Source organism: Heterocephalus glaber, unplaced genomic scaffold (assembly GCF_053883595.1).
Source record: "Heterocephalus glaber isolate CG9 unplaced genomic scaffold, H.glaber_assembly_v1.0 deba00001737, whole genome shotgun sequence".
NCBI classification, from domain to species: domain Eukaryota; kingdom Metazoa; phylum Chordata; class Mammalia; order Rodentia; family Bathyergidae; genus Heterocephalus; species Heterocephalus glaber.
Genome location: NW_028258445.1, coordinates 3,571,405 through 3,584,080, shown reverse-complemented (window position 1 = coordinate 3,584,080; position 12,676 = coordinate 3,571,405). Strand labels below are relative to the sequence as shown.

Genomic DNA, 12,676 nt, shown 5'->3' with positions numbered 1-12,676 from the left:
TTCTGGGGAAAAGGGCTAGTTTTTACCTAAAACTCAAATAATTGTATACATCATTCCTTTAAGATAACTGTTGTACTTTTGTGCATGCTTCTCCTGTTTTATCATCTAGACTAGTAGAAAGACCTATCCTCAAGTGGTGAGAAGCGATAGAATTAATAAGTGTCACTGCTTTGTGGAGGACACTCTGAAGTGACCCTGGCTTTTCTTAATTTTTCCCTGAGATGTGTGTTGGTGAATGCAGGGATCATATAGGTACAGTAGTTGCACACTGCTGGGGACACAACTGTCTCGTTATACTAAGAATTCAATCCGTGTTACCCAGGTTTGCTTTTGCACATTGGCACAATGTTAGTATAGAGAAAAGGGCAAATCATATCTTAGTATTAGGAAGGAAACAACCTGACCTTGTTCACTCCCTGAAAGAGTCGTGGGGATTCTCGGGTCCTCAGAGCAGACTTTGAGAAGTGCCCTCCTAGAGCGTTGCCCAACCCAGCTGGTTCTTCAGATTGCACCTGCATGGTGTCTGCGGGTGTTTGAGAGTAATGGGGAAGAAAGGCGCAGGGGAGGAGGAGAGAGGGATTTCGATTGAGGATTGTTTTACGGGAGTTCATGTTTTTGCGGAGCCTGGCAAGTCCAAAGTCAGCACCTAGTAGAGATGCCTCTAAAGTATCAGCCACTCTGTGTCTACGCCTGTGTAACGATCTCTGTCCGTGTATCTTTTTATATCACCCTATGCAGAACTGGCTCCATAATTTGCAAGCCCAGTAAAAAAGAAAATATGAGGCCCCTTGTTCAAAAATGATTATTGACTTCAAGGTGATGTCAGCAGATCACTGAGCCAAGGATGCGGCCCTCTGAATTCGGGGACACAGTTGCCTGCCTGGGAATGCAGCCCTGACCTTGTGTGTGTGTCTAAATTGTTGTTTTCCTCACTTCCTTTTCCTTCTGACTGTTTATTTCTCTTACAGCTCCCTGGAGGAAATGAGATGCTAAGATAAATTTGAATGGGATTAGAATTTACAATGCTTTACATTAAATAAATGCATCTTAATATATTAATTGTCATGGGCCGGGGATTTAGCTCAGTGGTACCACCACCTGCCTCGCAAGCGCAAGGTCCCAAGTTCGATCCCCAGTACCAAAAAAAAAGCTTTACATTAAATAAATATATCTCAGTATATTAATTATCTTGAGTAGTCACCAGTAATCATCTCAGAGTTACTAGATAGTTATTCCTAATGAACTTATTTAGCATTTCTTATTTCGAGCGTTTTCTTCTTTAGCAATTTTGGTTTTGAAGTCCACTTTCCCCTTGAAAAGTTCTTTGACTGTCTTCACCTGTTAGGTAATTATGAGCTCTTATGCAAACCTATACAATATTCCATATTTATGCAGAAATCATTCGGGTATGTATATCATCATAACCACTGGTTGTCTATTGGGTGATCTTAAAAACTCTTTTTGGTCTTCTGCCCTTGTCGTAAGGCTAATTTTAGTCCCCTTCTCCCCCTGCACCCCCATGACTACTGTAAGTCATCTTAATAACATTCATTAACAGTGGGCGTTCAGGGTGGTCTGATCTGTCAGATTGTTTTAATTAGAAAATACAAAAACCAATCAAAATAAATAAATCATCCCAGGAGTGGATTTAAAGCTTCTTTCTTCTCCCAAATCTTCTTGCTACATTTCTAGAATTCTTTGCTATGTTTGTTTACCTCATTTTGATTTTAACCCCTTGTTGGTGCCCAGTAAGGATGCTGCCCTCAGTGTTTGCTGTCCACTCGCTCTGTGCTGAGACATTGGTGGTCATGACTTGTGAGTGCCCACTTCTGCCTGCCCTGTACTCGAGCTGCTGAAGTGGAGACAGTGCTGGGCCCAAAGCTGAGGGACAGAGCTGCCTGGGGGGAGACACGTGCCTTGTCAGCCTCACGCCAGCAGTGGCAGCTTCCTTCCGAAGCCCCAGTACCCACGAGGCTGTTCTCTGTTCTGCGCCCTCACGCTTGTTCGGATGTCATTGTTCATTTAGAGAAATTTCTCCTGAAAATTCCCACCTCACTTCCTTTTAGACAGGGTCTCATTATGTAGTCCAAGCTGGCCTTGAACTTGTGCTGATCCTTCTGCCTCAGCCTCTGCAGGCAGTATTGGGATTACAGGCATGCGTCACTACCCCCAGACCTTTTCTTTGTAAACCCCATGTTTTCTAGGAGGCTGGGTTTAGTGTTCTTATCTTCTTAGTATTTGATTTTTTTAGTTTTATAACTCCACTGTATTGAGTAGCATGTATTATTAAGTTTTAATCCAACAGATGATTATTTTGCTTTATTCCTAAGGCAAAAAACCCTCCCATTTATTTCCTAGTAAACACCTACCTATCAAGAAAGCAGGTTTTCTTGAATGTTTTTTCTTAGGGAAGCCTTTCAGTAAGCGTTCTACCTGATGACCACCAGGTTTTGGTTTTTCTGGCACAGTGCTGAACTGACCAGGGTGATTTCTGAGTCTATCTGTGACCTGTGGTTTCTTGTTTGATACTGTCCGAAGGCTCAGGGTCAGTGGTGGAGTGAATAAATGCTTCTTGCTTGTTTTCTTACCCCTTTAAGCCCGGGGCTTAATTGTAGGAGGAATAAATGAATGCCTTATTTTTTTCACTGTGCCAGCTTGGTTTGTGGTTCTGTGCTCATTGGCACATCTAGGAGAGGTGATTTCCTGGGAATGTGATTCATCTGGTCAGTTGATAGCAAATCTAACAATTGGGTCTGTAGATGCACTTAAATATTCTAGTACTATCCTTGATTTTTAAATGTCAGCATAGTTGTAGCTAATAGTGTTAAAGCACAAGTCAGTATGTACAAGTAGTTATAGTAACATGAATAGTTATAGTAGTAGGAATAGTTAAAATGCTGTGTTTGCCTGTTCAGAGTCTTTACACAAAAGGAGAAATTATAGGTGTGGTTTCTGCTCTATTCATTTATTCATTCATTCATGTGAGGGAAGACAGAATATAGCATGTGGCTGGTAGACTAAATTATTTTTCAACAAAACATTTACAACTTTTCTGTGGTGTTTAAAATATTTTCTATGTAGAGGTGGCCTTCTGTTTTGGAGGCATTTCCGGTTGGTTGCCTTTGATCACTGCATTCTGTCCTGCTCCGAAGTTCCCTGGAGAATGCATTCACTTTGTCTTTCAGAGTAGACTGTTAAACCATTCTGAAAGCTTACACATTCTGATACTTATTTCCAAATATTAGATTAATTTTTTATGAGCCGTATGACAGATCCTTCCGCACTGACAATCCTAGAGGAGGACACTGAACAGAGTGTTAGTCTCATGCATCTGCACGCCATTTGTGAATGTGTTGGCCAAACCTTGAGTGCATCAGACTTTGTAGAATATTTGGAAAGAGTAACATTGACGTGCCGGTCTGCAGATGTTTTCTCGCAGTTCTGTCTGTTACACTGGGGTGGGGCCTCCCCTGGTCACCACTAAGCAGGCCAAGTCCAGAGAGGTTAAGTAAGGTGTTCAGTGTGTCTGGTACCTCAGAGAGCAGACATCGGGGGAGCCCTCCCTCTCCCAGTCCATGCCATTCTCTAATGTACGTGGCTCCTTACACTGTTTAGAATTGGAATTCGATCTGAGGGAGATAAATGCCGGCAGCTTGGCTGCGTTGGAAGCCTCCTTTAAAGAAGGCTCAGCACGATGTCCGGTGTGCAGACGCAGTTGCACGTGGCAGGCGCAGCTTGACAGGCAGGGGTTGATTCCTCAGTCCTTCTTGCTCAAGTAAGTCACTTCCCCTTTAGCACCCTTGGTAAACTCAGCCTCCTGCTCATACATTTTTAGTTTTATTTCAGTATAGAAGTGGGTTTTCATTCCTAAAAAATGGGTAATTGTGAAATTAATGTGTTTAAATTTTGGCCCATAAATATCATAATAAAAAGCCAAGATCTTGCCAACAGATCTTTTATCAGTATGACTTTTTGACCATCCCAAGGAACTTACAGTTGCCTGAAGAAAACACCTCTCATGAAATTGCTTGCTTCTGCACAAGAAAATATTGGAAGTAGCATGGTAATATTTAAGAATATTAAAAATATAGTAAGTAATTTTCAAAAAACTATAAAACTAAGTTAGATGTGCTTTTAATATTTGTTATTGTTTACATTAAGAAAATAGCCTTTCTTGTGCCTTTTTCTAAGTTCAGTGACTTTTTTTTTTTTTGTGGTACCGGGGATTGAACTCAGGGCCTTGCGCTTGCAAGGCAGGCGGCGGCACCACTGAGCTAAATCCCCGGCTCCCTCGGTGACTTTTTAAAGTAAAGATGTTAAGAAGAAAACTTCTAAACTATTGTCTATCAGGATCTTATTTATCATTATCTTAAAAAACAGTAAAGTATTGTAGTATTTCCCCTAATCCCTGCCAAAATAGACGGAAATCTAGAATAATAGATGGCTGAGCAGGACGTCCTAGGTGAAGATAGGTCCATTTCCGTTTGTGTGACCTCTCTTTTTCTAGCATTCTACGTCATACGACTCTTTCCATCTCCATTTTTCTGCAACTGATACCTGGTCACAGCCATGAGGTCAGACCACCTTAAGAACATGAAAAGGATTTTGAAAATCTTCTAGTTGAACCACTTAATACAGTTTATTTATTTTTCTATAAAATCACTGATACTCTGCCCCCGCCTTAAGATTTTTAATTACAGTGAGCACTGGTATTTGAGAGCTAGTCCTTTACATGATGTGTGTCAAACTTGTATCAAGAAAGCTTCCTCAAGCCAGGCGTGGTGGCACATGCCTGCAGTCCCAGCTGCTTGGGAGACTGACACTGAAGAATCTGTTAAACCCCAGAGACTGAGGCCAGCTTGGGCAGCATCAGCAAGACCTTCATCTCCGATAAAAGAAAGAAGAAATTCTTCCTTCTGCTTAGCTGTAGTCTGCCCCTCTACAGTTTTAGTTCATGGTTCTAGGTCTCTTTTAAAAGCCATGCAAATGAGTATTTGTATTCCACGTCAGTATACCATGACTCAGGTATTTTGGCAGACCCTACCCTTCGAGGCCTATGGTCTCTTTAGACATTCTCGGCTTCCTACAGCTTTCCCAAATACCTTATCGTCCATGTTTTCTGCGAGTAGACTGCAGTATTCACTCACCTACTGTCCCGAGTCACGACATCCAGAACTGGTTGCTGCAGTTTGACCTGAGGGGCTCAGATCCCTGTAGTGCAGACTGCACCAGGATGTCCTGCCTCCTGGCTGTAGATGCCATGGGTCTAGTAATGTGACAGCGTACAGCGAGGTTTTCAGTTAGGGAAGACACCATCTCCAGATTCACAGATCACCCTTGCTGCCTCCCTGTCCACTCCGTGTCTCGGACACCCACGTAGGTCCAAGTCCTTACCCCTGTTAACGTTCAATTTGCTAGTTTTACCCTACTCTTCTTAGTGGTTATTCCACTATTCCTTGTGTTAAGGACTAGTACTGTTTCACAGGTTGGTCTTGAAGTTTGAGTGGAATGACTTACACTTTTGTTTGTTCTTTGTTTGAACAATTACCGTGTGTCAAGTTATAGGGATAAAGCATAGTATAACTGACAGTATCTGATGAGTGCTGTATGGTCCCCGACCTTAGCTAACTTGTATTCTTGTTCTTTTTTTGGAGTGTATTCTTGTTCTTAATGCAGTGTTTTCTGCTTTTGTTAAACAAACTGAGGTATAGTTAGCAGTTCACTGTGCTCAGACACCTTATTTATCACAGGAAATACTTGACAAACAGTAACAAAGGTAGCAGTTCTTCCCATCTGGAGCCTTGGTGAGGTGCAGTGGGGAGCCCTGTTTCTTGGGGCCTTGCCCTGAGGAAAGTATTGAAGGGATTTCTAACCCCAGGCCTCCACCTCTTAAGCCCGGGCACTGCCAGGTGAGGTTGGGCCTTTCCTTAAATTAGGTCCAGGAAATGAAGTAAACTTTGTTTAACCTGCTACTGAAGTGTGCTCAGTTTTCAAACAAGCCCAGTGTTGAGATTTCCCTGACTTCCAGCTTCCTGTTTTTCCCATGTCTCCATATTGTATCTATCACCTTTCCATCTTTCTCAGTACTTCTTAGGAATATTGAATATATTTACTATGGATGGGTTGCTACACTGATTTTCCATAAACAGTCTGCATCAGGGTTTAGTTTTTAATAAAGAGGGAAAGAGCCTGAAGGTTTCTTCAGAATGCGTCTCTGGACAGCGTCTGGGTAACCTTTGGTTGGACTGTGCTTTAGATTTTTCCAACACTTGAGCATGTACCTGAGTCAGACTCAGACTCCCAGTGTTTCTAAAGCCTGCACGTATTACATCAAACTCAGGTGTTTATTCGGCATTTACTGTGTGTCAGGCAGTGTGTTGGTTTCCTTCATCCTCTATTTCATATTAAATTCTTCTCAGTAGTGAACTTTGCCGGGTGTGGTGGTGCATGCCTGTGATCCCAGCCCTCAGGAGGCTGAGAAAGGAGGATCACTGTGAGTTTGAGACCAGCCTGGGCGGCACAGTGAGACCCTGTCTCAGAGACAAGGTGCACGTGAAGCACTGTGGTGTGGCACTCCTCTGTGATGCTGCAGGTGTGGCGTCTGGAGAGGCTGAGAGCTGCACACAGGGCTGCGATAGCATATGTGGGGCTCAGCAGATAATCAACTTCTTTGTGAGGACATGACAGTACCAGCATGGAGGGGGTGTTTGGTTTAGGAAGAGGGGAAAATCTCCGACTATCCTTTATGTTGCATTGGCTTGATTTAGTGTACTTATGAAGACATTTAAATGACGTTTTTTTTTTTGAGACAGGATCTTGCTACGTTGTCCTGAGGGTCTCAACTTATGATTTTCCTGTCTCAGCCTCCCTTGGTGCTGGTATTACAGGCATGTGCTAACATCCCAACTTAAATGCCATTTCTTTAGGGAAAAATAAAACAGCGTTCAGATTTGTAAGAATTCTTGTGTCTAGATATCAGAATAATTTCTTCCTGTCTCACCTACATGATTTCCTCAAATTCTATAATTTTTTTTCTGGGTTGGGGGAAGAAGAAAGAAGTCAATATGTAATTATTAAGGGCAATAAAGTCGTGTTAGAAACTGCAGTTCTATTTTGTATTCTTCTAGCCTAATTCTATAATCTTATATATGATTTTATACTGAAACATAAACATGTTATTTTCATGTTCCCATTAGGGGTTTTGATGAAACTTTGTTTGTAAAGCACATTGAGATCTATGGATGGGCACCATATAAGTTCTAAATATGATTAATAATCACTGGGAGGAAACAGACCATTTTTCTCAATTTCACAGTAATTAAAAAGTGACTATTATAGGTGGAAAAAGTATGAAGGAATATCATAAGTATGAAGTATGAAGGAATACCATAAGTTCAATACCAGTATTAAACTTAGCATGGAAAGCCTTTACATTAAATAGCATCCTGAGCTGTGTCATCTCCATCTTTTGGAGCATTGTTACTAAGGATTTAAAATCTGGACATTGACACAGGGCATAAAGTTGTTACATAGTTTTAGCTGGATGTTGTTAATGCTGTTCGCCAAATCCACATGTTACGGATAACCAAATTAGGGCTACTTGCAGCTAAGGTGATTTATTCTTACATAAAATTTCCAGCAGGAGGTTCTCCCAAGTCTTGAGTCTAGTTTTATTTCTCGAGCAGTGTTTGGCTTATTATACCAGGTAAGATTGCACCTCAGTGTACCAGATAGTGTGGGTACTGACCCTTCAGTGTCTCAGTCCTGAGTCTGGATGTGGGGGTGCCGCAGAGCCCAGCGGGAAGACAACAGTGGCTGCAGATGGGTGAGTTTCTTTCTTCATCTCGCAGGTCCCCTGATTAGGTTAGTTTCCTGCTTGAGAGTTTGACACATTTTTCCAGAGAGAGACAGGCAGTGGGAAACTGTCACATACAAGTTCGGACGCCATCAGCCTGGACTTACTTTGGCTTTAGCTTGGACAAGACTTTTTGGGACATGGGTGTGTTGGGACCTGGACTGGGTGGGAAATGTGGAACTTGATTGTGCAGTCCTTGAGTTGCCATCTACTTTTCTTATTGTGATAAAATGCTGGATTAAAATTTTCCAGTTTAACCATTTAAGTGTACAGTTCAGTGGCGCTTAACTGCTTCCTCTTGTTACACAGTCATTGCCATCACCCATCTCCAGAACCTTCTCATCTCCTCCACCTCAAACTCCGTGCCCCCACGTTCTACCTCTCCAGCCTCCCCTGCCCCGCACCTGGCAACCACCGTTCTACTTCCCGTCTCTCAGCATTTGACTGTGCTGGGTCCTGGATCAGAGTTGCTCACAGTGGCTGTTCTTGTGATACTGGCCTAGTCCCTCAGCCTGAGGTGTTCAGAGTTATCCAGAACCTCACGGCTGCATTACGTGTTGTGTGTATGCTTATAGATGCGTCTCCCACCTTTTACGGACACACTCATCTGTTGATGGTATTTAGGTTGCTTCGACATTTTGATGCCATGTACTTTTAGATTATTATGTCTATTGTAGAAAAATATTAGATATTTTGACAGGAACTGTCTCAGAGATCAAGCATGGCTTTGCCAATGTCCATTCACATCAGTGGAAATTTCATTCATTCAGCAAAAATGCAAGAGCCTGCAAGTGTGCACCATGGAGGGGCTGGCAGCACAGTCACACACGCAGGCCAGCGTGGTGCCAGCCACACGGATGGAAGAGAGAGGGCCAGGCGGAGGGAATCCCTGTTAAATGAGTCCATGATTAGGTGACACATCACAGCTTTGGTAACAAGTTCTTCACCGAAGAGAGACACGATTGTGCGAGCCCCAGGGCCTTTCGCCAGTATGTTTTGGGGGTGGAGGGCAGATGGCGGGGGGGGGGGGGTTCCATAGAGGAAAGAGTAGAGCAGAGGTTCTTTTGCCCATCAAGGAAGCAGGAGCAGCCCGAGCAGCCTGGAGTGCAAGAGACCGCGCGTGAGTGTGAGTGTGAGCCTGGTGTGAGCCTGGGAAGCTGCACCTCCCGCAGCTGCAACAGGGATTTGGTCTTTATGTTGGGTACCATGGGAAGCCATTGGAGTGGTTTAACTTGTAAAAGGGCCACCATGGAGGAAGGGGAAGTGATCAGACTAGTTTTCAAAGATCCTAGAGGTGGTATGGTAAACAGGTTGGGTGGATAGGGTTGGAATGGAATCGGGATCGTTGATTTTTCAGTGATTCTCAGGACAAAAAGTAATGATTGGAACTGGGTGATCGCATCCGATAGAGAGAGATCTAGAATGGAGAAAAATGAGAGAATTAGCAGATGTTATGATGGATGGAACATGGGGAGAGATACTAAGGACAACTCGTGGGTATGTAAATTGTGTAACAGGGTCACAATGGTCCTTCTTTGAGTGATCACAGGATGCGGAAGGCAGCAGAGATTCTGGAGAGATTTTCTCGTGGAGTGTAAGGCAGAGGTGGGACCATAGCTACAGGGAAGTACAGGGTCTAGGGAAGGTGTCTGTTTTGTCTTTGAGCCTGGAGACACCAGAGCACATAAACGCCGCCCTCGGGCTGAGGAGAGGTTGAATGTAGTGGGGAGCTGGGGTCCTGGGAACAGAAGGCTGAGGAAGAGGCACAGCTGGGAGGAGAGAAGGAGCTGAAACCGGCACTGGGCAGAAAGGCTGCCTTCAGATAGGAGGGGGAGGGAAGGGAGAACAGGACCAGGAGGGTGGGTCTTAAAATGGAGAAGAAGCGGGTAGCAGGCCCTGACAGTGCCGGCTTCCCGTACAGAAGGTGCTAGATCTTTCTTGTCTTTCTACCCTGCACAGCATCAGTAGCCAGATCTGACTGTGAGAAACTGACCAGTGTTTCCCAGAGTAACTGTCCTTATTCCTTCTCATCTTTCGCGTAAATCTGTATTCCTAGGAGAAATTAAGCGTTTATGGTAGAATAATGTATTCTCATTTAATTTCAAATCTACATCTAGAAGTTTTGTTTGCTTCAAGAAAGACAAAAGCTACAAACTTGGGTGGGCTTAATTTAATCTTATTGGCAGGCAGTACGCGTCTCCGTGGGGGGGGGGTATGGGTGTTTGTGAGAATCGCATCTTCTACATTCACACGCGGCTTCCTAAGTGTGCATTTTATACATTTTTGGTAGGTACTTGTTTACTGCAGCGGGGCGATGCTGAGGGCAGGGTGGAGGTCACAAGGATCCCTTAATCCTCACCTTGGTGAAGAATTACGTTTTAGTGCCAAGCTGTTCGGGAAAGTCCTTCTCCGTTTCCCACTGTCTGGGTGGCATGATCCGGAGTCAGCAGTCAATGGACTCCATCCCTCCGAGACTTGCTTAACCTGCAGCCGCCGAGGCACGAGGCACGAGGCACGAGCGCGTTACTTTCTGGCTGCCGCCGCTCCCTTAACAAGCGCCACGGTGAGGCAGAGGGGCGAGCCTGAAGGAACGTGTGTGCCGTGGAGCTGAGTGTCTCGGTGCACGAGGGAGAGGGAGGGCGAGATCCACTTACATCACTAGGACTGCAGCGAGTGAGCGAGCCGCGCAGGTTAGGAGACACACTACAGTGTCTTGCTTCTGCAGAAGCAGCGATGCCGTTTGCTTCCTAGGAGGAATTTTTTTGTTTAGAAAAGGAAGCTCTCTCCCCAGGAAATGGCTTTCCTTGTGCGTTGCTATGCCAACTGCCTGCAGCCATGGTCCTCCAAAGTAAGCACAGTAATGTAATTCTCTCGGTGTGTCGCATTCAGACTCGCGTGCGGAGATGGGTGTGCGTGTGCTGTGTCTGTCAGTGACTTGTAGCAGGCGTGCTCGTGCTGAGTGTGAGGGACAGACAGCATCGAAGTCAGTGTCTGCAGGTGTCACGCTGCCGAGCTTAATTGTGCAAACTTGGTCAGTGGCGTGGGGCTGAGCTCGCGGCCAGGACTCCCGGAGCAGCGGCAGCTAGGGAGGGGGGTCCCTTCACAAGGCTGTCCCGGTTTTTCCTTCCTCTCGGTCGGGGTCTGCGCCGCGAGGCCAGGAGACAGCAGTGCTGCCCTGCACGCCGGCCGCCGGCCGCGAGCCCGCGTGAGGAGCGTGTGCAGTCAGCCATTTTAGCTGCTCGCCCCCGCCGTCCTCTCCGGCCTCGAAGGGCGCGTCCTCGGGAGCTGGAGCCGGGCGGGCGGCGCCGGTGCGGAGCACGGAGGCCGGCACTGCCGCTCTGCCCGGCTTCTGCTCCTTGGGTGCGCGGCGCTTCCCAGCTCCCGGCGGTGGCGCCTCTGCAGCTCGGCTTCCCTCCGCCTCCCCGTTTTTGTCTCCTTTCCTCCTCTGCTGACTGACTGCTGCAGACTGGGCCTTGCCGTCTACCATGTGTAGCCTGGGCGCAGCACCTGCTCCTTCATTATGAAACCTCTGGCGGACCCCGCTCGCCATGGAGTCCCGGGCCAGCAGGAGAGATGCTCAGTGAGTACCGCGGGCCGCGCGGTGCCGCCGGTCGGTCGCGCCTGGCTCCGGAGGGAGGGAGAGAGGGAGGCGGGGAGACGGCTGCCTGGTTCTCCAGATCTGCTGGCGGTTTTAAGCAAGACCACTCTCACTTACACGCAGGAGGACTGACGCTGAGAAACGGCGCTACTGGTGTTCATGATTCGAAACCAGAGCCTGGCGGTGCAGCCCGGCTTGATGCCCAAGGAGTTTGTGCAGCGTCTCTTGAGCGGACTCGGGTGGGAACCGGGAGAGCAGGAATTGACAGTGGGTGGGGACAGGCCCGCTGCTGAGCAGGGGGCTCCCGGACTGGCCTCAGGGGCTCGTCGGCGACAGAGGCACAGCATCTTCCTTAAGGCCACAGGCACGAAACATCCCCGCTTCCGTATGCCTGACCCCGCCGGGCAGCTGCGCAGCTGTGGAGCTGAAACCCCACGGAGCAGCGGCCGGGAGAAGCGCTTTTCTGGGTTGAAGCCGGTCGCCGCCTCCTGTCTCAGGAACCCACCGTGCTGCGAGTTTTCTCCATCACACGCACTCGCGACCCTGACACAGGCAGGGCAGCCTGAGGGGCAGCGCAGTCTAAGAGCTTGGGCGCCTAGCACTGCAGTCTGGGCCTTCGAAGGGCCGACCTAGCCACCCAGCACCGAGTCGGTGATGACTTTCGGGCAGCGCTTGTCTCTGTTCTCCGAAGTCGCGATGTTAAATTTTGAGAAAGGGGAAGAGTCGCTGAGGCTCTGGAAACTTGTCAGTGGTAGGCCTCCGATGTGGACTGCTTTGATGCCTGCGGTTCCTGAGTGGAGCGGAGGGGGAGAGGATCTGTGCCGCTCCCGCCCAAGGGCAGCCCGTGACCTCGGAGCGGACTGGGGCGATCCCAGGGGAGTGCAGACTTGTTACCAAACAGCCCAGAGCGTTTAAGTTTTGTTTAATGCACCAGGCTCACTGGCTGCTTTGACGATAGCCTCAGGCAAGAGATAATTAGTGCTATTATTTGTTAACAGTTCTTTGGAAGAAAAATGTGCATTTTTTTTTTTTTTTGGTACCAGGGATCGAATTCAGGTCCTTATGCTGGCGAGGCAGGCGGCAGAACCACTGAGCTAAATCCCTGGCCCCGTGCATTTTTATTTTTTATGCTTGAGGAAAAGATCCATCCCAGCTCATCCTCCTCTACTGGTACCTAAGTTTCTCTCCTTTAGTGGCAGTATGCACATAAAATTATTTGCTTA

At 46.8% G+C, this 12,676-nt stretch overlaps 1 protein-coding gene across 3 annotated transcripts in view; it reads left to right on the top strand.

Moving 5' to 3' along the window:
• The window catches only part of Smarca5 (SNF2 related chromatin remodeling ATPase 5), a 70,132-nt gene that overhangs the window by 15,716 nt on the left and 41,740 nt on the right, over positions 1–12,676 (top strand). The window contains exon 1 of one of the 3 annotated variants that reach the window (XM_087200298.1): positions 10,483–10,703. The exons of 1 other annotated variant lie outside the window; for it this stretch is intronic. In XM_087200298.1, the coding sequence (XP_087056424.1) occupies positions 10,650–10,703 (54 nt within the window). In that variant the 5' untranslated portion in view covers positions 10,483–10,649. Of the gene's footprint in view, positions 1–10,482; positions 10,704–11,117; positions 11,436–12,676 lie in introns of those variants that run through there. One more of the 3 variants, XM_087200297.1, reaches the window with a different exon arrangement.